Source organism: Odocoileus virginianus, chromosome 29 (genome assembly GCF_023699985.2).
Source record: "Odocoileus virginianus isolate 20LAN1187 ecotype Illinois chromosome 29, Ovbor_1.2, whole genome shotgun sequence".
In the NCBI taxonomy this organism is placed as follows: Eukaryota; Metazoa; Chordata; class Mammalia; order Artiodactyla; family Cervidae; genus Odocoileus; species Odocoileus virginianus.
The window spans coordinates 29,428,565-29,450,524 of NC_069702.1; the positions used below are offsets into that span (position 1 = coordinate 29,428,565).

At 40.3% G+C, this 21,960-nt stretch overlaps 1 protein-coding gene across 3 annotated transcripts; it reads left to right on the plus strand.

Moving 5' to 3' along the window:
- The first annotated feature begins 953 nt into the window (after window positions 1-953).
- GRSF1 (G-rich RNA sequence binding factor 1) lies at window positions 954-19,832 on the plus strand. 3 transcript variants are annotated; one of them, XM_020876457.2, is made up of 10 exons: window positions 954-1,357; window positions 5,235-5,391; window positions 6,368-6,523; window positions 6,908-7,051; window positions 9,390-9,525; window positions 11,110-11,294; window positions 12,221-12,342; window positions 13,321-13,456; window positions 13,805-13,881; window positions 18,447-19,832. In XM_020876457.2, exons 1-9 carry the CDS (start codon window positions 1,262-1,264, stop codon window positions 13,852-13,854), a joined length of 1,182 nt encoding a protein of 393 aa, XP_020732116.1. In that variant the 5' UTR covers window positions 954-1,261; the 3' UTR covers window positions 13,855-13,881; window positions 18,447-19,832. The 3 variants fall into 3 exon arrangements, with proteins under 3 accessions (XP_020732116.1, XP_020732115.1, XP_020732117.1); XM_020876456.2 differs by lacking the exon at window positions 954-1,357 and adding an exon at window positions 2,301-2,779; XM_020876458.2 differs by lacking the exon at window positions 954-1,357 and adding an exon at window positions 2,979-3,066.
- The last annotated feature ends 2,128 nt before the right edge of the window (window positions 19,833-21,960 follow it).

A 21,960-nucleotide genomic window follows, 5' to 3' on the forward strand; every position in this document is an offset into this window, starting at 1 on the left:
CACAGCCAAAAATAAATAAAAAGAAGATGAAGGCAGGACTAATTATGTGCAGAATCCCTAACATGTCCACATATTGGGATTTGTAGTAGTGATAATCTGTCAAGAAGGGCTAACCCATTTTCCTTCTTGAATGGGAGATCTAAGAAAAAACAGTCTCTGGGATTCCTAAATGTTGTAGAAGACGTTCTCTTCTCTTTGATACTCCAGGTCCATAGAGATAAGCCAGTCAGACTTCTGTTTACTTTTTTTTTTGGTGAGGAAAGGGTTTCCTAGGAAACACAGAAAGTGAAGTGAAGTCGCTGAGTCGTATCCGACTCTTTGTGACCCCACACGGCCTGTAACCTGCACCAGGCTCCTCTGTCCACAGGATTTTCCAGGCAAGAATATTGGAGTGGGTTGCCATTTCCTTCTCCAGGGGATCTTCCTGACCCAGGGATGGAACCCAGGTTTCCCACATTGCAGACAGACGCTTTACCCTCTGAACCACCACAGAAGCCCTCAAGAAACACTGAACTTCCCCCTAAAAGTAGGCCAGAGTAAACAACTCAAACTTTAAATGCAATAATCTTGAAACTTTACATCTACTATTAAAAACAACAGGGCCAAAATGGAGTCACTTATGCTAAGCCCCACATTTTCTACTTTCTCAGAAATAGAATCTTAAATGAGTCAGTCAGGAATTACCTTGTCCCCACTAGGGATATAATCTTCCTGATAGACCCCAACTACCCTCTAAAGGAAAGAGACCTTGGCACAACCAATGCACTTTTTGCTGGTATAATTTCTCTGTCCTGCCCTCTTCTGCCCAGAAAAGTCTTTCATTTTGTATAGCTCTTGGGAGCTCCTTTTTACCTTCGAGATGGGATGCTGCCCAATTCATGAATTGTTAAATAAAGCCAGGAAGATCTTTAAATTATATTCTGTTGAATTTTGTTTTTTAATGCAACTAATCTGAATGTCATTTTTTCCTAAGTCATCAGTTTAACATGAATACTGAAAGATAATCGATTGACATGATCTTTGGAGTTTGCTTTAAAATATTCCAATTAAGGAAAAAAAAATGGTTGGCAGTGGTAGTGAAGGCAGATGAAAGAAAAATGTTGGTAATTTCTGAAAGTCTAGAAATTTATCACACTTTTGAGATTTTCTACAACAAAGTTTTAAAATTTTAGCTTTTTCTATTTTTCACCCTCTGAATATTTTTCTTTTCTTTTTCTTTTTTTGGCCTACTAAAACCTGAGACGCTTGCCTGGGAAATTACATGGACAGAGGAGCCTGGTGGGCTACAGTCCATGGCATGTCAAGAGTTGGACAGACCGTAGTAACTAAACATCATGGATTTGTCAGTTTCTGTTATGTGAGTATTGTAAGAGGCTAAATAATTAAAAGCATCATTTGTGATTAAAAACAAAACAAAACAAAATAAAACAAAACACAAAACCTGAGGAGGGTTCTGGCCACATGAAGAAAACAGCACAAGCGGTCCTTCGCAAACCTCTTCTTGTCTATTCGTGAATACATTGAATCCTCAGGGGACCCTCTGATCTGTTCCACACGCTTCGCTCGAAAGCAGAGCTTTCCTATGAAACCTGTTGGAAGCCAAAATGGCATAAAGGGAGCAAGCAATTACCCCAGCACACATCTTGCTAAGGCGATAAAGCACAGATGCTCAAAGACGTAATTCAAAGCTATGGCAAGGGAGATGCTGAGTACAATTTCCCAAGAGAAAGCTTGGTGATGCCACCTCAGCCTCTACCAAGGCTGCTGCAATACAGACGCTGTTATTTTCAATTTTCATCTTTTCACATAAAAGTAAAAAAAAAAAAAAAAAATCACAGCTTTATACTCACAAAAATAGGTACTAATGTGGGTCTTCCATAAAAGCTAAGTGGTCTGGAGTGAATTTTCCAACACCGGAAGAATATCTATATACTTTATTAACATAAAACTATCTACAGATTTCATTTTATAACTAATATAGTTGGCTTTCCACACATAACCCAAGCTGGGCGGGGGCGGGGGGGGGCTGTTATTAAATCTCCGCCGGCATCATCACTTATAACCAATTTCATCCAGAAGCGGCGCTTTGTCCCCTCACCTTACAAGGCGAGAGAAAGCGCCCGGCGTCGGGCGTCTACAGGGGGCAGCCCTCTCAGAACCGGAAGTCCTCTTCAGGCCTCAGTTTCCACAAAGTGAAAGAACCGCTGGCGGGTCGTACCGGTCCCCGGCCCCGCCCTACCAGCGGACAGCCACGCCCCGAGGGCGGAGACCGGGCGGAGCCGCGAGCTCTCCTCCGCCTCCTCCCGACTCGCCGCTGCCCCCGGTGCTGGCGGCGCATGTGCCTGGCCACCCCTCCCCGGCCCTGGATTCCACTTCCTCTCCGCTGGCGCTGCCGCCGCAGCCGCCTTCAGGCCCCGCGCCGCCTCCGGAGTCCATGGCCGGGACGCGCTGGGTGCTCGGGGCGCTGCTCCGTGGTTGCGGCTGCAACTGCAGCAGCTGCCGGCGCACCGGCGCCGCCTGCCTGCCCTTTTACTCGACCGCCGGCTCCTTTCCCTCGGGAGTCTCGGGCCGCCGCCGCCTGCTGCTGCTGCTCGGGGCCGCCGCGGCAGCCGCCTCTCAGACGCGGGGCTTCCAGAGCGGGCCTGTGACCGCCGGGAGGCTGGCGGGCCCCCCCACCGCGGCCGCGTCCGCCGCCGCCTCGTACCCGGCCCTGCGCGCCCCATTGCTGCCGCAGTCCCTGGCGGCGGCTGCGGCGGGCCCGGCGCGGGGCTACAGCCAGGTACGTGGGTGCCGCGAAGGGCTGCGCGCCGGACCCTCCCCGGCCGCGCGCCCGCTCCCCTCGGCGTGCGTCTCGCCGGCGCGCGCGGGGTACCGCGGCACGCGCCGCACCCCCCTTCCGCTCCCACCCCCGCCCGCCCGGTCCTCCTATTGGGCCCCAGAACAAGGGACGCTTTCCCCGGCCTCGGCTTTTCTCCTTGTTTTTGTTCTCCTCTCGAGTCTGGTCGGTTGGGCAGTGTAAGTGTGACTGGGGGTGAATGTTGAGGCCTTGTTTCCCGCCGGCCTATGGTAGGTTTTGTGAGGCGGTCTCCGTCCCCGCCGCGCATCCCTGTCGCTCCCCGCCCCCCTGGTCGTGAAGTTGGGAGGCTGGACCCCCGGAGGGTCGGGACTTTCTGTGTCGCCCGAGCTCTAGGCCTGGGCGGCCTTCGGCGCACCTGGCGGTTCCGCTGCTGCGAAGCTTCCCGCACTCGCGTGGGCTGGGTTGGTGGGGGGGGGGGGGGGGCGGCAGAAGCAGGCTGGTCCCCGGCGCTGTTCTTGCTCTCGAGTCCCCGGGGAAAGGCGGGTTGCCCCAGTTACTGAAGGTCACCTCCGCCTCTTCTGACGGAAGGTCCTTTAGGACTGTGGGTCACCGCCGGTGGGAAGGACAGCTTGGAGACCGATATGGGGGAGGGGGGGCTGAGGAGAGAAGGCGTCTGGGACTGATGATGACTTGGGGACCCAGGAGTGAGTCTACAGTAATTTACTTGTTTTTTTAGTGAGTGTGTACGGATTGCAAATATTTTGTGCCTCATAGGAAGCTTTCCTTCTGCTTGTTAGCGTGGCGTCTGGGAAATGTCAGCACACTTTTTTTGACCACCATGTTCCTGATGCCTTGGGTCATATTTATCTTAATTCAGTTTGTGCTTCTCCTTGAACTTAGGGAAACTGGGAAGCTGATCAGCATGGCTGATGTCTGCCAGTGGCTGAGCTAATGGATTTGAATCCGGGCCCAGTAGTTTTTGCTGCCCTTTTTTTGTAAAAGCTTGTGATGTTTATGGAATTCTGGGAAAATGGGGAATGTTGTTTTGATTAAAAGAAATTAGTATGCTTTTGTGACCTGGCTGCTCTCTTTTTCTGATATTTATTTCTGTGAATTTGGCTAATATAATGATATGTGTTGAGCCTTTACTAGTATTATACTGTGCTTGCATTATTGATTCCTTAAAATTTAAATCTTCGTGAAAATGATGGGAACATAAAAAACAGTGAAGTATCTCTCTTGAGTAGAGTGCAAGTCACTTGACTTAAAGCCTGTCTTCCCTTGTTGATAATCGTAGTGCTTGTTACATTCTTATTTAATATGTATCAGGCCTCTGCTAGACGTTTACATTTATCATTGACTTCTTAGAATTAGACAAGTTTTTATGTAAATGGTAGGATGGTACAAAGGAATCCGTTTCCTTAGCCTAGTAGAGTGCAAGTCTTAAAACCCGAGTTGTCTTCCCTGGCTATGGTTCTGGTGCTTGTTAGAACCTTGTTATGTTCCACTTTTTGTTTAGTCTGGTAAAATACGAGTTTTTTGGATGTGTCTCAAGCTCCAGTTACCTCACACTACTGCTTTTGCGATTAATGATCTTTTCCTTATTCAGTTGACCTGACATGCCAGTTGACAGGTTAGGCTTTCCAAGCATCCTGCTGACTTGTTGATTTATGCACTCCTAAATGTCTTTTATTAGCTCCCCTTTGCCTACCAGTTTAAGGACACACACTGAGCTTAACACTCCAGTTCTTCTGCTGTGTGGTACCCAGTTCCTTTTGCCAGCTCATCTTCTTTGGCTCCTAATTGCATCCTGCAGTTTAGCCAAATGCAATTATTGCTGTTTTGCAAATGGGCTTCTGTTCCTACTGTTTGTTCCCCTTACTTCTCAGACTGGAATGTCTGGCCTTTATATATTGCTCTCAGAATTGTAGCCTTCCTTCAGTACTCATCTCATATCTTGTCTTGATTCTTTCGTTTGTGCTTTGTTTTCAATTTCTATAATATCTTGTATCGTAGCTGTAACACTTAAAACATCTTGTCTGTGTCCTTGTCCTATGCTACATGCTAAGCTTTTTGAGATGGAAGCCTAGTTATGGCCTACTGCAGTTAGGAGGTGTTTATATATTTGTCCAGTTGAAGGGACCTCTCTTGTCCCGCCTTAACTAAAACACTACTAGGTGTAATTTGAGATTGATAAATTTAAAAACAAGCCTGGAATAAAATTTACATTCTGCCAAGCCATTAGGCTTTGTATGCTTCTTGCTTTAGGATGTGCAATGTAAGCCAGAACAGGATGAGTTAGATTTGTGAATTTTCCTTACCTCTGAAATAACAAATTGTCCCTAAAGAATAACATTCAGAGTGTTTTTGTAGAAATAAACATTTGTTAAGTACCTGTTCAAGAAATATTTCTGCAATTCTTTATTTCTCTTGGAAGGAATCCAAAACTACCTACCTGGAGGACCTTCCACCTCTCCCTGAGTATGAATTGCCTCCGTCCAAGTTGGGAGAGGAAGTGGATGATGTTTATCTCATTCGAGCTCAAGGATTACCATGGTCCTGCACTGTAGAAGATGTCCTTAGCTTTTTCTCAGGTATATTTTATGTATGTGCGTGAAAGGTAGTCCCATAAAATCCCAGTTAGACTATGCTGTAGACATCTTATTTGATGAATGGAAATTGTCACGTTCTGGGGACATCATATATATTATTTGTCGTATATACCAGATTTAAAGACCTTAAATATAGCAAAAATTTTAATGTTAAAACTATATGGTATGAAACCAGTTTTCTCAGAAGTTTTAATGTGTGCATAACCTGTTAGTGGAAATACGTTAGAATATACTTGAGTAGCTCTTTGTGTAACACATATATTTGTTGTTATTGTTCCCTTAGTTTAGTAAAATGTTTGAAGGTTTATGTATTTATGGTTGATCTTAATCTTTTGTATCTTCCTATGATTTTAATTTTCCTGCTTCTTAAGAGGCTTCTAGAAGATGCTGACTTAAATGTTACATGTTAAATGAACATGTAATACTATATTAAGTACCTGATGTGCGTTGTATTTACATCTTCAACTTGCTTCCAATATAAGGAGTGTGCAGTTTGGTAATGAAAAAGAGGAAAAGTTAAATTATGTTGCAGAATTATTCTGATAGATATTTTAGAGTTCTTATGGATATGGTCATAACAAAGAAGACACTTATGCATAAACCTAACCATATTTTAATTCTTTGAATGATGTTAAACCAATTGTAGAAACATTTGGAAGGATATATTAATCACATTTTGTGTTGAGCCTAACCTGATTTGCCGTTTACTGATCATGAGGTCATAAACTTATGTGATAAGGTTTGCTTATCTTTTCCACACGGAACATTTAAGAGACTACCACCATCATTAGCATTTGGATGCCTTTGGTACTGAAGGTTTGTGTAAGGAAAATGGCGGGCAGTGTGGATACTGCCTCATTCTGTTGTTGTTAGATTGCAGATCTGATGACTTGTATTGATATGATTGAGCTAAAACTTTGATTTCTGGTTTTGATTGATTTTACTCACAAACTTTCAGACTGCAGAATTCGCAATGGTGAGAATGGAATTCACTTCCTCTTAAATAGAGATGGGAAACGAAGGGGTGATGCCTTAATTGAAATGGAGTCAGAGCAGGATGTGCAAAAAGCCTTAGAAAAACACCGCATGTACATGGGGCAGCGGTATGTGGAAGGTACGTGAAGTCATATTATTGCTTTTTGGGATCATCACATTAGACTGTACTTTTCAAGGCAGTTTCATTTGATCCTATGTTAAATATTATGAATAGTGAAGTAGTTAGATACTGTGAATAACCCTTTTCCAAGGTGGGAAAATGAAGCCAAAAATAATCTCTGTTTCTTGTCTGTAAAATGAGGATGTTGACAAAGTTTACCTCTGATGTTGTGATGTTACAGCTGGCTCAGGGTAAACATCTGACAAATGTCATTTATTATTTTCACCAGAGAAGTATTAATACATATGTTTTTAGAGTCTTATGTAATCTAACCAATGTGATTATTTTTAATGGATTCTTTGTTATGTAAATTTTGCATACCTTTTGTGCTCTTTTGCTTAGTCTATGAGATAAACAATGAAGATGTGGATGCCTTAATGAAGAGCCTGCATGTCAAATCTGCACCTGTGGTAAATGATGGCGTGGTTCGCTTGAGAGGACTTCCTTATAGTTGCAATGAGAAAGACATCGTAGATTTCTTTGCAGGTGCTTTTCAGTTATATCATGTTTGGGACCTCATACCATCTTGCTCTGGGTTTCCATAGTGGCTTAGTGGTAAAGAATCCACCTGCCAGTGCAGGAGACTTGAGTTCAGTCCCTGGGTCAGGAAGATCCCCTGGAGAAGGAAGTGACAATCCACTTCACTATTCTTGCCTGGGAAATCCCATAATCAGGGGAGTCTGGCAGGCTTGAGCCCATGGAGTCACAAAGAGTCAGACATGACTAAGTGACTGAACAACAGCAACAGTCTTCTCCCTCTGTTGTTTCCTTTTATCTTAGGTGAACATTTTCCTAGTCAGTCAGTTCAGTTGTGTTCAGTTGCTAAGTCGTGTCTGACTCTTTGCAACCCCATGGACTGCAGCAGGCCAGGCCTCTCTGACCATCGCCAACTCCCAGAGTTTACTCAAAATCATGTCCATTGAGTTGGTGATGCCATCCAACCGTCTCATCCTCTGTCATCTCCTTCTCCCGCTTTCAGTCTTTCCCAACATCACAGTCTTTTCAGATGAGTTAGTCCTTCACATCAGGTGGCCAAAGTATTGGAGTTTTAGCTTCAGCATTAATCCTTCCAATTAATATTCAGTGTTGATTTCCTTTAGGATGGACTGGTTTGATCTCCTTGCAGTCCATGGGACTCTCGATAGTCTTCTCCAACACCAGAGTTCGAAAGCATCAATTCTTCGGTGCTCAGCTTTCTTTATAGTCCTACTTTCACATCCATACATGACTACTGGAAAAACCACAGCTTTGACTAGACGGGCCTTTGTTGGAAAAGTAATGTCTCTGCTTTTGAATATGCTCTCTAGGTTGGTCATAGCTTTTCTTCCAAAGAGTAAGCGTCTTTAAATTTCATGGTTGCAGTCACAATCTGCAGTGATTTTGGAGCCCAAGAAAATAAAGTCTCTCACTGTTTCCCCATCTATTTGCCATGAAGTGATGGGACCAGATGCTATGATCTCAGTTTTCTGAATGTTGGGTTTTAAGCCAACTTTTTCAGCCTCCTCGTTCACTTTCATCAAGAGGCTCTTTAGTTCTTCTCTTTCTGCCATATGGGTGGTGTCACCTGCATATCTGAGGTTATTATTATTTTTCCCGGCAATCTTGATTCCAGCTTGTGCTTCATCCAGCCCAGCATTTCTCATGATGTACTCTGCATATAAGTTAAATAAGCAGACTGACAGTGTACAGCCTTGAAGTACTCCTTTTCCTATTTGGAACCAGTCTGTTGTTCCATGTCCAGTTCTGTTACTTCCTGACCTGCATACAGGTTTCTCAAGAGGTAGGTCAGGTGGTCTGGTATTCCCATCTCTAAGAATTTTCTACAGTTTGTTGTGATCCACACAGTCAAAGACTTTGGCATAGTCAATAAAGCAGGAATAGATGTTTTTCTGGAACTCTTGCTTTTTCGATGATCCAGCGGATGTTAGCAATTTGATCTCTGGTTCCACTGCCTTTTCTAAAGCCAGCTTGAACATCTGGAAGTTCACAGTTCACGTACTGTTGAAACCTGGCTTGGAGAATTTTGAGCATCACTTTACTAGAGTGTGAGATGAGTGCAATTGTGCTGTAGTTTGAGCATTCTTCGGCATTGCCTTTCTTTGGGATTGAAATGAAAACTGACCTTTTCTAGTCCTGTGGCCACTGCTGAATTTTCCAAATTTGCTGGCATATCAAGTGCAGCACTTTCACAGCATCATCTTTTAGGAATTGAAATAGCTCAACTGGAATTTCATCACCTCCAGCAGCTTTGTTCCTAGTGATGCTTCCTACGGCCCACTTGTTTAGGGGAAAGTCTTCATTTGGAGTTGCAGTATTTATAGATTATATAAGTATTTTGACCTATCATGCTGATCTTTGAGGGTGTCATATTTAAAAGTGATTTCACGTGAAGTTTTTATTTTTTTCTATGAGGAAAACATTCTTTCATAAAAGTGGCTGTATTTGTCTTAAGACAGCAATTTATATGACTTAAAAGCATTAATACCTAATTCTTAGCAGTAAGATATGCATCAGTAGTGATGTTAGTCTAAATTTCTATTTCCCTTAATCTGTAATTAATGGCAAAAAAAGAGAGAGTTGTTTTTTAGATGGACTGCTTGGACCCTAAACATTCTGGGAATAGGTGGGTGTTATTGGCTTTTGACTGCATAATAATTTTCTTCCCATTAGGCAGGTATAGGCTTTGAGACTGGCAAACTAGCCACACAATTTTACTAATAAAATTAAAAAAGAAATTCTTAGTATGTGATTGAATGTATTAAGTTGTAAGACTAAAAAAGCTCCTGTTAGCAGCACTAATTTGTAATAATTTTTGGACACCTAGGACTGAATATAGTAGACATTACTTTTGTCATGGATTATAGAGGGAGAAGAAAAACAGGAGAAGCCTATGTGCAGTTTGAAGAACCAGAAATGGCCAGCCAAGCCCTTTTGAAACACAGGGAAGAAATTGGCAACCGGTGAGTGAAGCAGATAGTAAAGATGTAGAAAGATCAAACATTGGGTCATTCTGATGAACACGGTGTAACATGACTGTAAAATTATTTCAATACAGACATGAACTGTTCCATGTCTATCACTTAGACGAATAAATTAACATTTGTTATATTTGCTGCATCTGTTTTTTCAGTTTGTCTTTTCTTTTTTTAACATGATCTCAGTATTTATTATCTAATGCCAGTCCATAATCACATTTTCCTGTTTATACCCAGAGTGTCCTTTTCTAGTTGCCTTCTTTTCACCCACCAAACTCTAGACATGGTCCACACATTGCATTTGATTGTTATGCTTCCAATTCTGTTAAGTTTAAGCAAATCCCCTTTCCCTGTTTATTCCCTTCTGCTTTTTATTATTTTTTTCCCCCATTAGGCCATGCCACGTAGCTTGTGGGATCTACGTTCCCTGAATGGGGATTGAACCCACACCCACAGCAATAAAAGCACTGAGTCCTAGCTACTTGACCACCAGGAAATTCACCTCCCCCCCCACCCCAAACTCTTTTTTAAAATCCAGTTGGCTTTTGAAGAAATTGAGTCAGTGGTCCTGTATAGTGTCTCACATTCTGTATTTATATTTTTGCTTCCTCATGGTATCCTTTATCTTACTTCTTTGTATCCTGTGTTATTTCCTGATAACCAGATGTTAAAATCTCGGATTTATTCGGGTTAACATTTTAATATGGATACTCGATAGAGGTTTACCAGTTGCTCAGCGGTAAAGAATCTGCCTACCAATGCAAGAGATGTGGGTTGGATCCCTGGGTTGGGAAGATCCATGCTGGACGAAGGAAATGGCAACCCACTCCAGTATTCTTGCCTGGAAAATTCCATGGACAGGAGCCTGGTAGGCTAGAGTCCATGTGGTCACAAAGAGTTGGACACAGTTAAGCATGAGCACAATAAATCTCTTTAGTAAATGTAAGAAAAGTTGCCTGTCTAGGTCTGTAAATGCAAATGACTCCTATAATTTGAGCTTGATAACCTAATTTGGAAAAGCATTGTTCAGAAAAAGGAAACTGGTTCCAGAAACTTGAATTTAATAGTTCCACAGCCATACAGAAAGGAAGTTAGAACTGACATTTAGTTCATGAATTCTCCTTAGCCTCTAGTTAAGTCCTGAGGCAAGTTAGCTCGTCATATACAGTGACTTTTAATGTCTTGGCAGATATGATGAATTTTCACAGAAGTGATTTGTAAGACCTCAAGAGATTATTAATCAACTGTATTAAAAAAATAACAAAACCTTTCTTAACAGATTCTTTTTATATATACAGTTGACCTTTGCATATTGTCGTTGTGAAGTGAAATGGGGTAGAAAACATTGGTAAAAGAAAACTGTTTTCTTGGAGAGGATTAAATCATTGACCTGGTCTGTTGAGAGTACTTTTTCATGGGCTAATGTCTATGTCCATTCTTACTTATTTCCTCACCTGTTATCTTTGGACACCCATGTTTGTTAACCTTTGAAAATATATATGCATATTTTATTTTGAAAGAGTTCACCATGAAGTTAATGTGTACATATTCACTTTTGTTTTGATATAGATATATAGAGATATTTCCAAGCAGAAGGAATGAAGTTCGAACACACGTTGGTTCTCATAAGGGAAAGAAAATAGCATCTTCTCCCACTGCTAAATATATAACTGAGCCAGAAATGGTCTTTGAAGAGCATGAAGTAAATGAGGATGTCCGACCCATGACAGCTTTTGAAAGTGAGAAGGAAATAGGTAAGGACTTGCCTTTTATTTCTACTCATTGGGTCTGCCTTGTATGTTTTGATATTTGTTAAAAAAAAACAAAAACAAAAACTTGTTTTATGACCATGTTGTATGATATTGTAAGAGTATAGGATAAAGGGTATTGAGTTAAATATTTAATGTATCTTTGAGTGTAGTGTGTACTGTGAACACACAGTCTTCCCTCAGTATTCACAGGGGGTTGGGTCCAGTACTTGTCCTGGATACCAGAATCCATGAATGCTCAAGTCTGATAGCCCTCTGTATCCAGAAGTTCCACATACAGGGAATGAAGTGTTGACTATACAGGCCGAAGATACAGGTTTTTAAAAACTTATTTTTTTGTAGATTCTGTGTCAAAAGCTAGGTTTCACATATATAGCAAAAAGAAGTAAGTTTGTCAGCATTTTAAACTTTAAGTTGGGAAAAGATGTGTGTAAGAAAGCAGGATTGTTGACAAAGGAAGGAATGTTGTCTACCTCTGTATTTAATTATTCCTTTGATTCTTAATCCCAAAACAGTGTTTAGAATCTTGAAAGTTTGATAAATACATTCTAAGTTTGTGCCCTAGAAATATCCCGTTACCGTATTAATTTTTTTTAAGTGATCATAACCCAGGAAATTTTTCTCGCCTTTATTTTTTCATTCATAATCGTTTTTCTTTCTGTTTGTTGTTAGAGAAAGTTACCTTCTTTATAATCTGGTAGTGGTTTGAGACACTAAATCCTTACAAGTGTTCAGGTGATATCTGTTAGTGGGGGAAATTTCAGATGACTGGCTTTTAAAATGGAAGCCCTCTTCCTTACTATTTGAAGAGGAATTGAGGATTTTGACATTAAAGTCATTTCTAATTGCAGTCTGCTAATAATTCCTGAAGCTTTGATGTTCCTGACAGTGCTTTTTGTTCTACTTCTCAGAATTGCCTAAGGAGATGTCAGAAAAGCTTCCAGAGGCTGTTGATTTTGGAACTACGTCTTCACTACATTTTGTACACATGAGAGGATTGCCTTTCCAAGCCAATGCCCAAGACATTATAAATGTGTGTGGTAGTAAGATATCCAATCTCGATAGCTTTGAACAACAGTTCTGAAGTTTTGAACTTCTATTTGGGGAAGGTAGAGAAGAAAAGTAACAGTGATACTGTAGTATCTTTGGACAGCAAGATGGCATCTCCATGACTCTGGAAGCTTGTTTTATTTTCGTTGGCTGAGAAATGTGGGTTTTATTACATTTTAAAGTCATATATATAATGGATAAAAAGATTTTACAGATGTAGAATAATATGGTATAGGTTTAGTATTCAAAGTAAAAAAAATTTTTATTTTACGATAGATACTATATGAAATGAAAAGATATGAAACAACAAAGTACTTACTGATTTTCTGAACTTGAGGATGTATACTTAAGGTAGATCCAAAACTGGAGCCTTCAGTTAGCAGTGGGGCATCACAATTGTCTTCATTATTTCAAAAAGCCTAATGGGAATCATGTCTTTACCCAAATGAAGGTTGCATAGTCTCATTAAAGAATTGCTTTCTGTTGCTTTGATTTGGAATTTTAACCACTCATTGTGGTAGCTCTGTTTAGGTGGTATGGTAAGAAAATGATTATTAGCTGCATGTCTGATTAAAACATGGTAAAAATGAATGATTATTAAAAAATGAAGTATTTTTGATGGGTGATTTTTTTAGAAACACAGAAGGATGTATGTGGGAGGAATAATATAAGTAGTCCTTGTTGGTGTAAAGGAAAGTTTGAAAACTATTTGTATATTATTGTATTTATAGTGTAAGTTCTCTGTGAACAGAATTTGAAATATAACCTTGAGTTCTAAGAAGATCAGAAGAGCCAAAAGAAGCGATAGATGTGTAATTACATAGTTGCTTAACGAGATTTCCTAAAAATAAATTTATTAGATGTATGAATTGGAGTCTGAAAGAAAAGTGCAGGGCCACCAGACTTCTAGAAATTGGACCTAGTAACATTATGTTCCTTTTGGCTCCCTTTGTTTGTTTAGTTTTTTGCTCCATTGAAGCCTGTTAGAATCACCATGGAATACAGTTCCAGTGGGAAGGCCACTGGAGAAGCTGATGTGCACTTCGATACCCATGAGGATGCTGTTGCAGCTATGCTCAAGGATCGGTCCCATGTTCGTAAGTGCTGCCCATGATTTTTGTTATCAATTTTGACAACAAATCCCTTTTTCTGTTGTAGAGTTTACCCAGAAGTCTTTCATGGGGGAACTGTACTCTGCTAATACTATTAAGTAAATGTAAAGAGGACAAAACTCTACATTATAATGAGAAGCATTTATTTGTCTATTTACTATTCTGCATATTTCTATCCAGAGTTAGGAGGTTTTTTTGATTTTGTTTTAGTTTTTACCTAAGGAAAGGATGGGACAGAGGGTTTGAGTTGCTGGCTAAACTCAAAAAAATGACTATAATATTACTTCTGCCTTTGTAATTCTTTAAAAATGGACTCTTTTATGTTATTCTCAGACCATAGGTATATTGAATTGTTCCTGAATTCATGTCCGAAAGGAAAATAAGCTTCAAAGGATTCCAGTTATAATAAGGTAAATTTAAGAGGTAGACTTGTGGAAATTATTTTCAGTTGATAAATTAATCATTAACTCACTAATTTGTAATATGTAAAACCATTCTCATTTTAATAAAGATCAAACTAATCATGATTGAAGCCTCACTATAAGAAATGAAATTCTTCTGGAAAATAGAATTTATTATGATCCTATAGTGGCTTTATTTTCCCATTAGAATCTCTTTGCATCATTCCCAGCATTCATCTTGCTATGTGTCTAAAAAGAACTCCTCACCTTTAGTAGCTGCATATTATATTATAATACACTGAAAATGTGCCTCATATTAGCTTGTCTTCCTAAAAAATTGACTCACATTTCTTAGTTCTAAGGTACAGCCTTGTCTAACTCAGTGAAACTATGAGCCATACCTTGTAGGGCCACGCAAGATGGACAGGTCATGGTGGAGAGTTTTCTGACAAAATGTGGTCTACTAGAGAAGGAAATGGCAAACCACTTCAGTATTGCCTTGAGAACCTCATGAACAGTATGAAAAGGCAAAAAGATACAACACTGAAAGGTTAATTCCCCAGGTTGGTAGGTGCCTGGTATGCTGCTGGCGAAGAGTGAAGAAGTAACTTGAGAAAGGATGAAGAGACCAGACCCAAAGCAAAAACAACACCCAATGGTTGATGTGACTGGTGGTGGAAGTAACGTTCGATGCTGTAAGGAACTATAAAGCATAGGAACCTGGAATGTTAGGTCCATGAATCAAGGTAAATTGGAAGTGGTCAGACAGGAGATGGCAAGAGTGAACATTGACATTTTAGGAATCAGTGAGCTAAAATGGACTGGGATGGGCGAATTTAACTCCAGTAGTCATGTATGGATGTGAGAGTTGAACTGTAAAGAAAGCTGAGCACCAAAGAATTGATGCTTTTGAACTGTGGTGTTGGAGAACACTCTTGAGGGTCCCTTGGACTGCAAGGAGAGCCAACCAGTCCATCCTAAAGGAGATCAGTCCTGAGTGTTCATTGGAAGGACTGATGTTGAAGCTGAAGCTCCAATTCTTTGGCCACCTGGTGCGAAGAGCTGACTCATTTGAAAAGACCCTGGTGCTGGGAAAGATTGAGGGCAGGAGGAAAAGGGGACGACAGAGGATGAGATGGTTGGATGGCATCACTGACTCACTGGACATGAGTTTGGGTAAACTCCACGAGTTGGTGATGGACAGGGAGGCCTGGTGTGCTGCGGTCCATGGGGTCACAAAGAGTCGGACACGAATCTGAGCAACTGAACTGAACTGAACCATTATATATACTACTGTGGGTAAGAATCCCTTAGAAGAAATGGAATAGTCCTCATAGTCAACAAGAGTCTGAAATGCAGTTCTGGGGTGCAATCTCAAAAATGACAGAATGATCTCTTGTTTGTTTCCAAGGCAAACCATTCAGTATCACAGTAATCCAAATTTGTGCCCCAACCAGTAATACTGAAGAAGCTGAAGTTGAATGGTTCTGTGAAGACCTACAACACCTTCTAGAACTGACACCCAAAAAAGATGTTCTTTTCATCATAGGCGAATGGAATGCAAAAGTAGGAAGTCAAGAGATACCTGGAGTAACAGGCAAATTTGGCCTTGGAGTACAAAATGAAGCAGGACAAAGGCCAAGAGTTTTGCCAAGAGACGCACTGGTCATAGCAAACACCCTCTTCAACAACACACGAGAAAACTCTACACATGGACATCACCAGATGGTCAATACCAAAATCAGATTGATTCTTTGCAGCCAAAGATGGAGAAGCTCTCTACAGTCAATGAAAATAAGATCAGGAGCTGACTGTGGCTTAGATCATGAACTCCTTATTGCCAAATACAGACTTACAGAAAGTAGGGAAAACTACTAGACTATTCAGGTATGACTTAAATCTTTATGATTATACAGGGGAAGGGACAAATAGATTCAAGGGTTTAGATCTGATAAGACAGAGTACCTGAAGAACTATGGACAGAAGTTCATGACATTGTACAGGAGGCAGTGATCAAGACCATCCCCAAGAAAAATTCCTAAAGGCAAAATGGTTGTCTGAGGAGGTCTTACAAATAGCTAAGAAGAGAAGCGAAAGGCAAAGGAGAAAAGCAAGGATATACACATTTGAATGCAGAGTTCCACAGAATAGCAAGGAGAGGTAAGAAAGCCTTCCTCAGTGATCAGTGCAAAGAAACAGAGGAAGATGACAGAATGGGAAAGATGAGAGGTCTCTTCAAGAAAGTTGGAGATACCAAGGGAACATTTCATGCAAAGATGGGAATGATAAAGGACAGAAACGATCTGGACCTAAAAGAAGCAGAAGATATTAGGAAGAGGTGGCAAGAATACATGGAAGAACTATACAAAAAATATCTTCATGACCCAGATAACCATGATGGTGTGATTATCCACCTAGAGTCAGACATCCTGGAATGCAAAGTCAGGTGGACCTTAGAAAGTGTCACTACAAACAAAGCTAGTGGAGGTGATGGAATTCCAGTTGAGCTATTTCAAATCCTAAAAGATGATATTGTTAAAGTGCTGCACCCAAGGGATATGTCAGCATATCCATGTCAAATATGGAAGCAAATGTGGAAAACTCAGCAGTGGCCACAGGACTGGAAAAGGTCAGTTTTCATTCCAGTCCCTAAGAAAGGCGATGCCAAAGAATGTTCTCATTACCTCACAATTGCCCTCATCTCACATGCTAGTAAAGTAATGTTCAAAGTTCTCCAAGCAAGGCTTCAACAGTATGTGAACCATGAACTTCCAGATGTCCAAGCTGGATTTAGAAAAGGCAGAGAAACCAAAGATCAAATTGCCAACATCCACTGGATCATCAAGAAAGGAAGAAAGTTTCAGAAAAACATCTGCTTCCGCTTTATTGACTACGCCAAAGCCTTTGACTGTGTGGATCACAACAAATTGTGGAAAATTATTAGAGATGGGAATATCAGACCACCTGACCTGCCTCTTGAGAAATCAGTATGCAGGTCAGGAAGCAACAGTTAGAACTGGACATGGAACAACAGACTGGTTCAAAATTGAGAAAGCAGTACGTCAAGGCTGTATATTGTCAGCCAGCTTATTTAACTTATATGCAGAGTACATCATGCGAAATGCCGGACTGGATGAAGCACAAGCTGGAATCAAGATTGCTGGGAGAAATATCAGTAACCTCAGATATGGAGATGACACCACCCTTATGGCAGAAAGTGAAAAACTAAAGAGCCTTTTGACGAAAGTGAAAGAGGAGAGTGAAAAAAGCTGGCTTAAAACTCAACATTCAGAAAACTGAGATCATGGCATCTGGTCCCATCACTTCATGGCAAATAAATGGGTAAACAATGGAAATAGTGAGAGACTTTATTTTTCTTGGGCTCCAAAATCACTGCAGATGGTGACTTCAGCCATGAAATTACAAGATGTTTGCTCCTTGGAAGAAAAGCTATGACCAACCTAGACAGCATATTGAAAAACAGACATTACTTTGCCAACAAAGGTCTGTACAGCCAAAGCTGTGGTTTTTCCAGTAGTCATGTATGGATGTGAGAGTTGGACCATAAAGCTGAGCACTGAAGAATTATGCTTTTGAGCTGTGGTGTTGGAGAAGACTTGAGAGTCCTTGGACAGCAAGGAGATCAAACCAGTCTATCCTAAAGGAAATCAGTCCTGAATATTCATTGGAAGGACTGATGCTGAAGCTGAAACTCCAATACTTGGGCCACCTGATGTGAAGAACTGACTCATTGGAGTAGACCCCGATGCTGGGAAGGATTGAAGGCAGGAGGAGAAAGGGACAACAGCGGATGAGATGGTTGGATGGTGTTAGCGAGTCTATGGGAATGTGTTTGAGCAAGCTTTGGGAGTTGTTGATGGACAGGGAAGCCTGGTGTGCTGCAGTCCGTGGGATCGCAAAGAGTCAGACATGACTAAGCAGCTGAACTGAACTGAAGGTATTTTTAAGATGTTTAAAACAATACATTTGAAACCAGGGTGTATCATGGATTTATATACGTTTAATGTACTACGGTTTCTTTTCCTAAAATGGTGTCATGAAAATTGTTGTCTGAGGAAGTACATAGATTTCATAGAGTTTTACCTGTGACAAATCAAGTAAATATATTTTGATGTTGCTTCCCTGACTCAGTGCAGTGTGGTATCTTTTTCCCCATAATTAATGTATTGTGATCATTTTTCTATCTGTAGTGGTGCATTCCTTTAAAACATTTAACTGTAATGAGTTCTTGAAAACACATGGGGCATTTCTTTACTGTAGTCATAGGCCATTTTTGGATATAAAATCCCACAGTTGTGGGCCTTATATATTTACATTAGATAAAATCTGTGTAAAATATATTTTGTGTTCAACCTTGAAAATCTGCTGTCTTTCTACCAGGCTGCAAACACTCATGCTTAACTAATTTTGTTTACCTTAATTGTTTGTTAGATAACTTGCAGTAAATCAGAAAAAAACAAAGTATTGAATTTGTAGTTTTAAATGATATGGGAATATGTGCAGCACTTTTTTAGTTTGAATAAAAATGTGCAACTTTTTTGTTTTATTTTCAGGATGAAGCAAGAAGCATTTCATTTGCACGTCTTTCTCGGACTTGGGATCTAAAGTTCCAGTTTTTTAGCAGCAACTGCTAGAGAAGTGGTTTCAAGATTTTGGGTTAATTGCTTATAAGGAAAATTCCATAGTGGACTGTTCAGAGAAAAAGATTCAGTTTAGGATTATGATACAAACCTCAAATTTAGTTTTTTTGCTTAAATTGTCCAGGATCTGGTTTAAAAATCTGCTCTTTTTTATATAATTAAACAGTTTGTTTTCATAGATGAATTATGACCCAGAAGGCTACATATTTTTATTCAGCACTGTCCTTTAAAATCTTTGTCCCATTTTAAAAATTATCCGTTTGAGGTTTTGGGTTTTGCCAATGAATTAAGAGATACAATGTAAAACTTTTCATGGAATAAAATACTGATTTATTTTAGCCAAATACTCACCAAAGCAAGGAAAGTTTTCAGGCCCTTGAACCATTATAGTTCCACAGAGTTATTTTAATTTTAGATGTATTTGATTACTTAGATAGGGGTAAGGATTTAAAAAAAAAATCAAAACAGAAAATAAATACCACATGTGAGTGAGTGTAAATGACAATAATTTGGCAGTTTTATGTCTTTAGAAATGTTTTGCCTTTTTCAGCCTTGTGCTAAAGGCATTTAATATTGGTGCCTGTATAATTAAGGAGGGAATTATAGTCTCAACTTAAAAGTTGTCTGACCCACCCCCTCCTCATCCCTGTGCCCCACCCCCCCATCACCTTGTTTTGATTTTTGGGTAAATCTTAAGGTGTGTGTTAGTCTAAGAACTGTGAAGTAACATGTCATAACAGTCCTGACTTGGAAGGACATTAATGGCTTCACTTGAATTTAAACCAGCTCTAGGTAGGAAAAAAATCGTGTCTCCTCATTTGCTTTTTCAGTGGGGTAGCACATCCCATATTTTAGAACAAGTAGGGGTGCCTTGCTTAAATAAAAATAGTATTTAATGTATAATTGTGTGAAAGGGTTATGGGTAAAGCTGTATTTCTGTCACATTGTGGCAGTACCTTCTGCTTTAATATTAAACAGCTTGTTATTTAAATACTGGATCAAAATGGTTGGCTTCAAAATGTAGTCATTAATAAACTAACTTTATGTGTACCTGTGTAGGAGAATCAAAGTTCTGTATAGTTTCTTTGCCTTGTTCCTGTTCTCAGGGTGACAACTGTCACGTGGTTACCAGGAGATGAAATTCTAATTCTTAAAGTTGAATTAGCCCAGATTTCTGAGAGGTGTTATCTGAAAGATTATGCCTTCTCTCACTTAAAACATAACCATCTTCGAATACCAGCTAAGATGAAATCGCTGTACTGTAAGTAGTCAATAAATGAAGACTTGTTTCAGGCTGAAGATTACCTAAGAGTATTTATTTTGGAGTGTGTGAATCAACCTAATATATTTTTGTTACATCAAGTCCTGGTATATTAATATAAGAAGAAATGGTTTATTTTTAGTTGTGTTTGTTTTTATCATCCTATAAGAATGTGAGTCAATCAACCAGCTTAACATCTTCCATGTTACTACCTAGATAGAAATGTATTTTCATACGTGGTTGAGTGTACTGAGCTATGTGAACGGGTGTCGGTAGCTGTATGAGCTATTAGAATATGATCTTTTCTCTCTCTCTCTGTACAACTCTTAGAAAAGAATGAGAGCAAAGGCATTAAGATGTTCTGCGGTGGGTAAGCTTGAAGAGGTATATCTTCTTACTGTACTAGTGGCCGAGTTCTCAAAAAAAAAAAAAAAAACCGGTGCGCTTTCTTGGGAAGTCATATCGTGAATTCATGTAATACTTTCCAATACTCCCTTTAATAGGTTATTGTTCATAATTTATGTTAGTGAGTAATAGCTGACAAGGCAAATGTATTTCAGGAAAGAGAAGAAAAGCACATAATAGAATAAAAGTAATTTTTATTTTTATCCCATCTAAAGACATACTCCCCCCCCCCCCCCCAAAGTGTGACACAACTGGTTTGTGCATCATCATTTTCTATTGAAAGAAATAGTGGCAGTGAATTCGCTCTTGTCTTTGGGAACTTTGTGTCTTTATAATCTCCTGGTAAAGCTGTCAGAAATAGTGGGATTGCATGTGTCGAGGTTCACCTGTATGCTCCTTCAGCCCGCTCAGAAGAATGACAAGGGGGGATGCTGATAAGGAGCATGTAGATGCCAAGGGGAAGATTGCTGAAGACTGTGTTCTGATCTGATGTGCTCGCTGTCAGCAGAGAGTGAAGCAGAGCCATTTGGTTTGTCCGTCTGTGTCTGGGTGAGAGGCTTCTGACAGCTGCAGAGGGAGACCGAGCCCACTGTGGAGCGAAAGGCTCCGGATCCTCCTCGGTACTTCTGCAGTGTGGCCGGGAAGAGCCAGGAGAAAGCCACTGCCATCTATGTGACATTTTGAGGAGGTGACCCTGCTAATTTTTAACATGCTCTATTGGCATCCTCTGCCCGACAGTCCCCTAGCACAGTGGTCCGCAACCTTTTTGGCACCAGGGACCGGTTTTGTGGAACAATTTTTCCGCAGATGGTTTCAGAATGATTCAAGGGCATTATATTTATATGCTGCAGCGGATCTGATAGGAGGCGGAGCTCAGGTGGTTCTGTGAGCAATGGGGAATGGCTGTAAGTGCAGATGAAGCTTTTCTTGTTTGCTTGCCCGCCTTCTGCTCACCTGCTCTGTGGCTCACTTCCTAACCGAGTGCTCCGTGGCCCAGGGTTTGGAGACCCCCTGCCTCAGCATATTCTCATTTGGAGATTTTTCTCTGGGTTAAAAAACATCCTGTTACTTTAAGAGTTTTCCCTAAATTAAGTGAAAGGGTTGACATTCAGATGATAATAGGACCTGAATTAGTAGAATGGTATATCTCAGCAGTAAAGTGCCTAAGTTTCAGCAGTTTAGGAAAAAAAAATTGCTCTAATGTAGTAGGAATACATTTTCCTTGCCTGAATTCAGCAGATTAAAAAATAAATCTCTGAAGTTTGTACTAAGGGAATAAAGCTGCTATAAACATTTGTGTGTAGGTTTTTTGTGTATACATAAGATTTCAGCTCATTTGGGTAAATACCAAGGAGTGTGATTGCAGGATCATATGGTAACACTATGTTTAGTTTTGTGAAAACCTGCCAAAATGTCTTCCAAGATGGTTGTACCATTTTGCATTTCCACCAGGAATGAATAAGAATTCCTGTAGCAGCTCATCCTTGCCAGCATTTGGTGTTGTCAGTGTTTTGAATTTTAGCTATTCTCATAGGTGTCAAGTGATATTTAGTTTTAATTTGAGGGTCCATAAATTGCATAAGATATTGACATCTTTGTATACATTTGCATGGGCATGTTGTCTTTGGTGAATTGTCTGTTCAGATCTTTTGCCCAGTTTTTTAGTTGAGTAGTTTCCTTACTGAATTTTAGGAAGAGGACTATAGGAAGATTTAATTTGGTTCTTAAGCCTTGATAATACAAGAATAAATAGGATAATTT

Bases quoted from the DNA above. Each gene is read 5' to 3' on its own strand.
- GRSF1 (XM_020876456.2), top strand. From the start codon at position 2,435: ATGGCCGGGACGCGCTGGGTGCTCGGGGCGCTGCTCCGTGGTTGCGGC. The intron at 2,780-5,234 runs GTACGTGGGTGC...TTCTCTTGGAAG, and splicing joins CGGCGCGGGGCTACAGCCAG to GAATCCAAAACTACCTACCT. The intron at 5,392-6,367 runs GTATATTTTATG...ACAAACTTTCAG, and splicing joins TGTCCTTAGCTTTTTCTCAG to ACTGCAGAATTCGCAATGGT.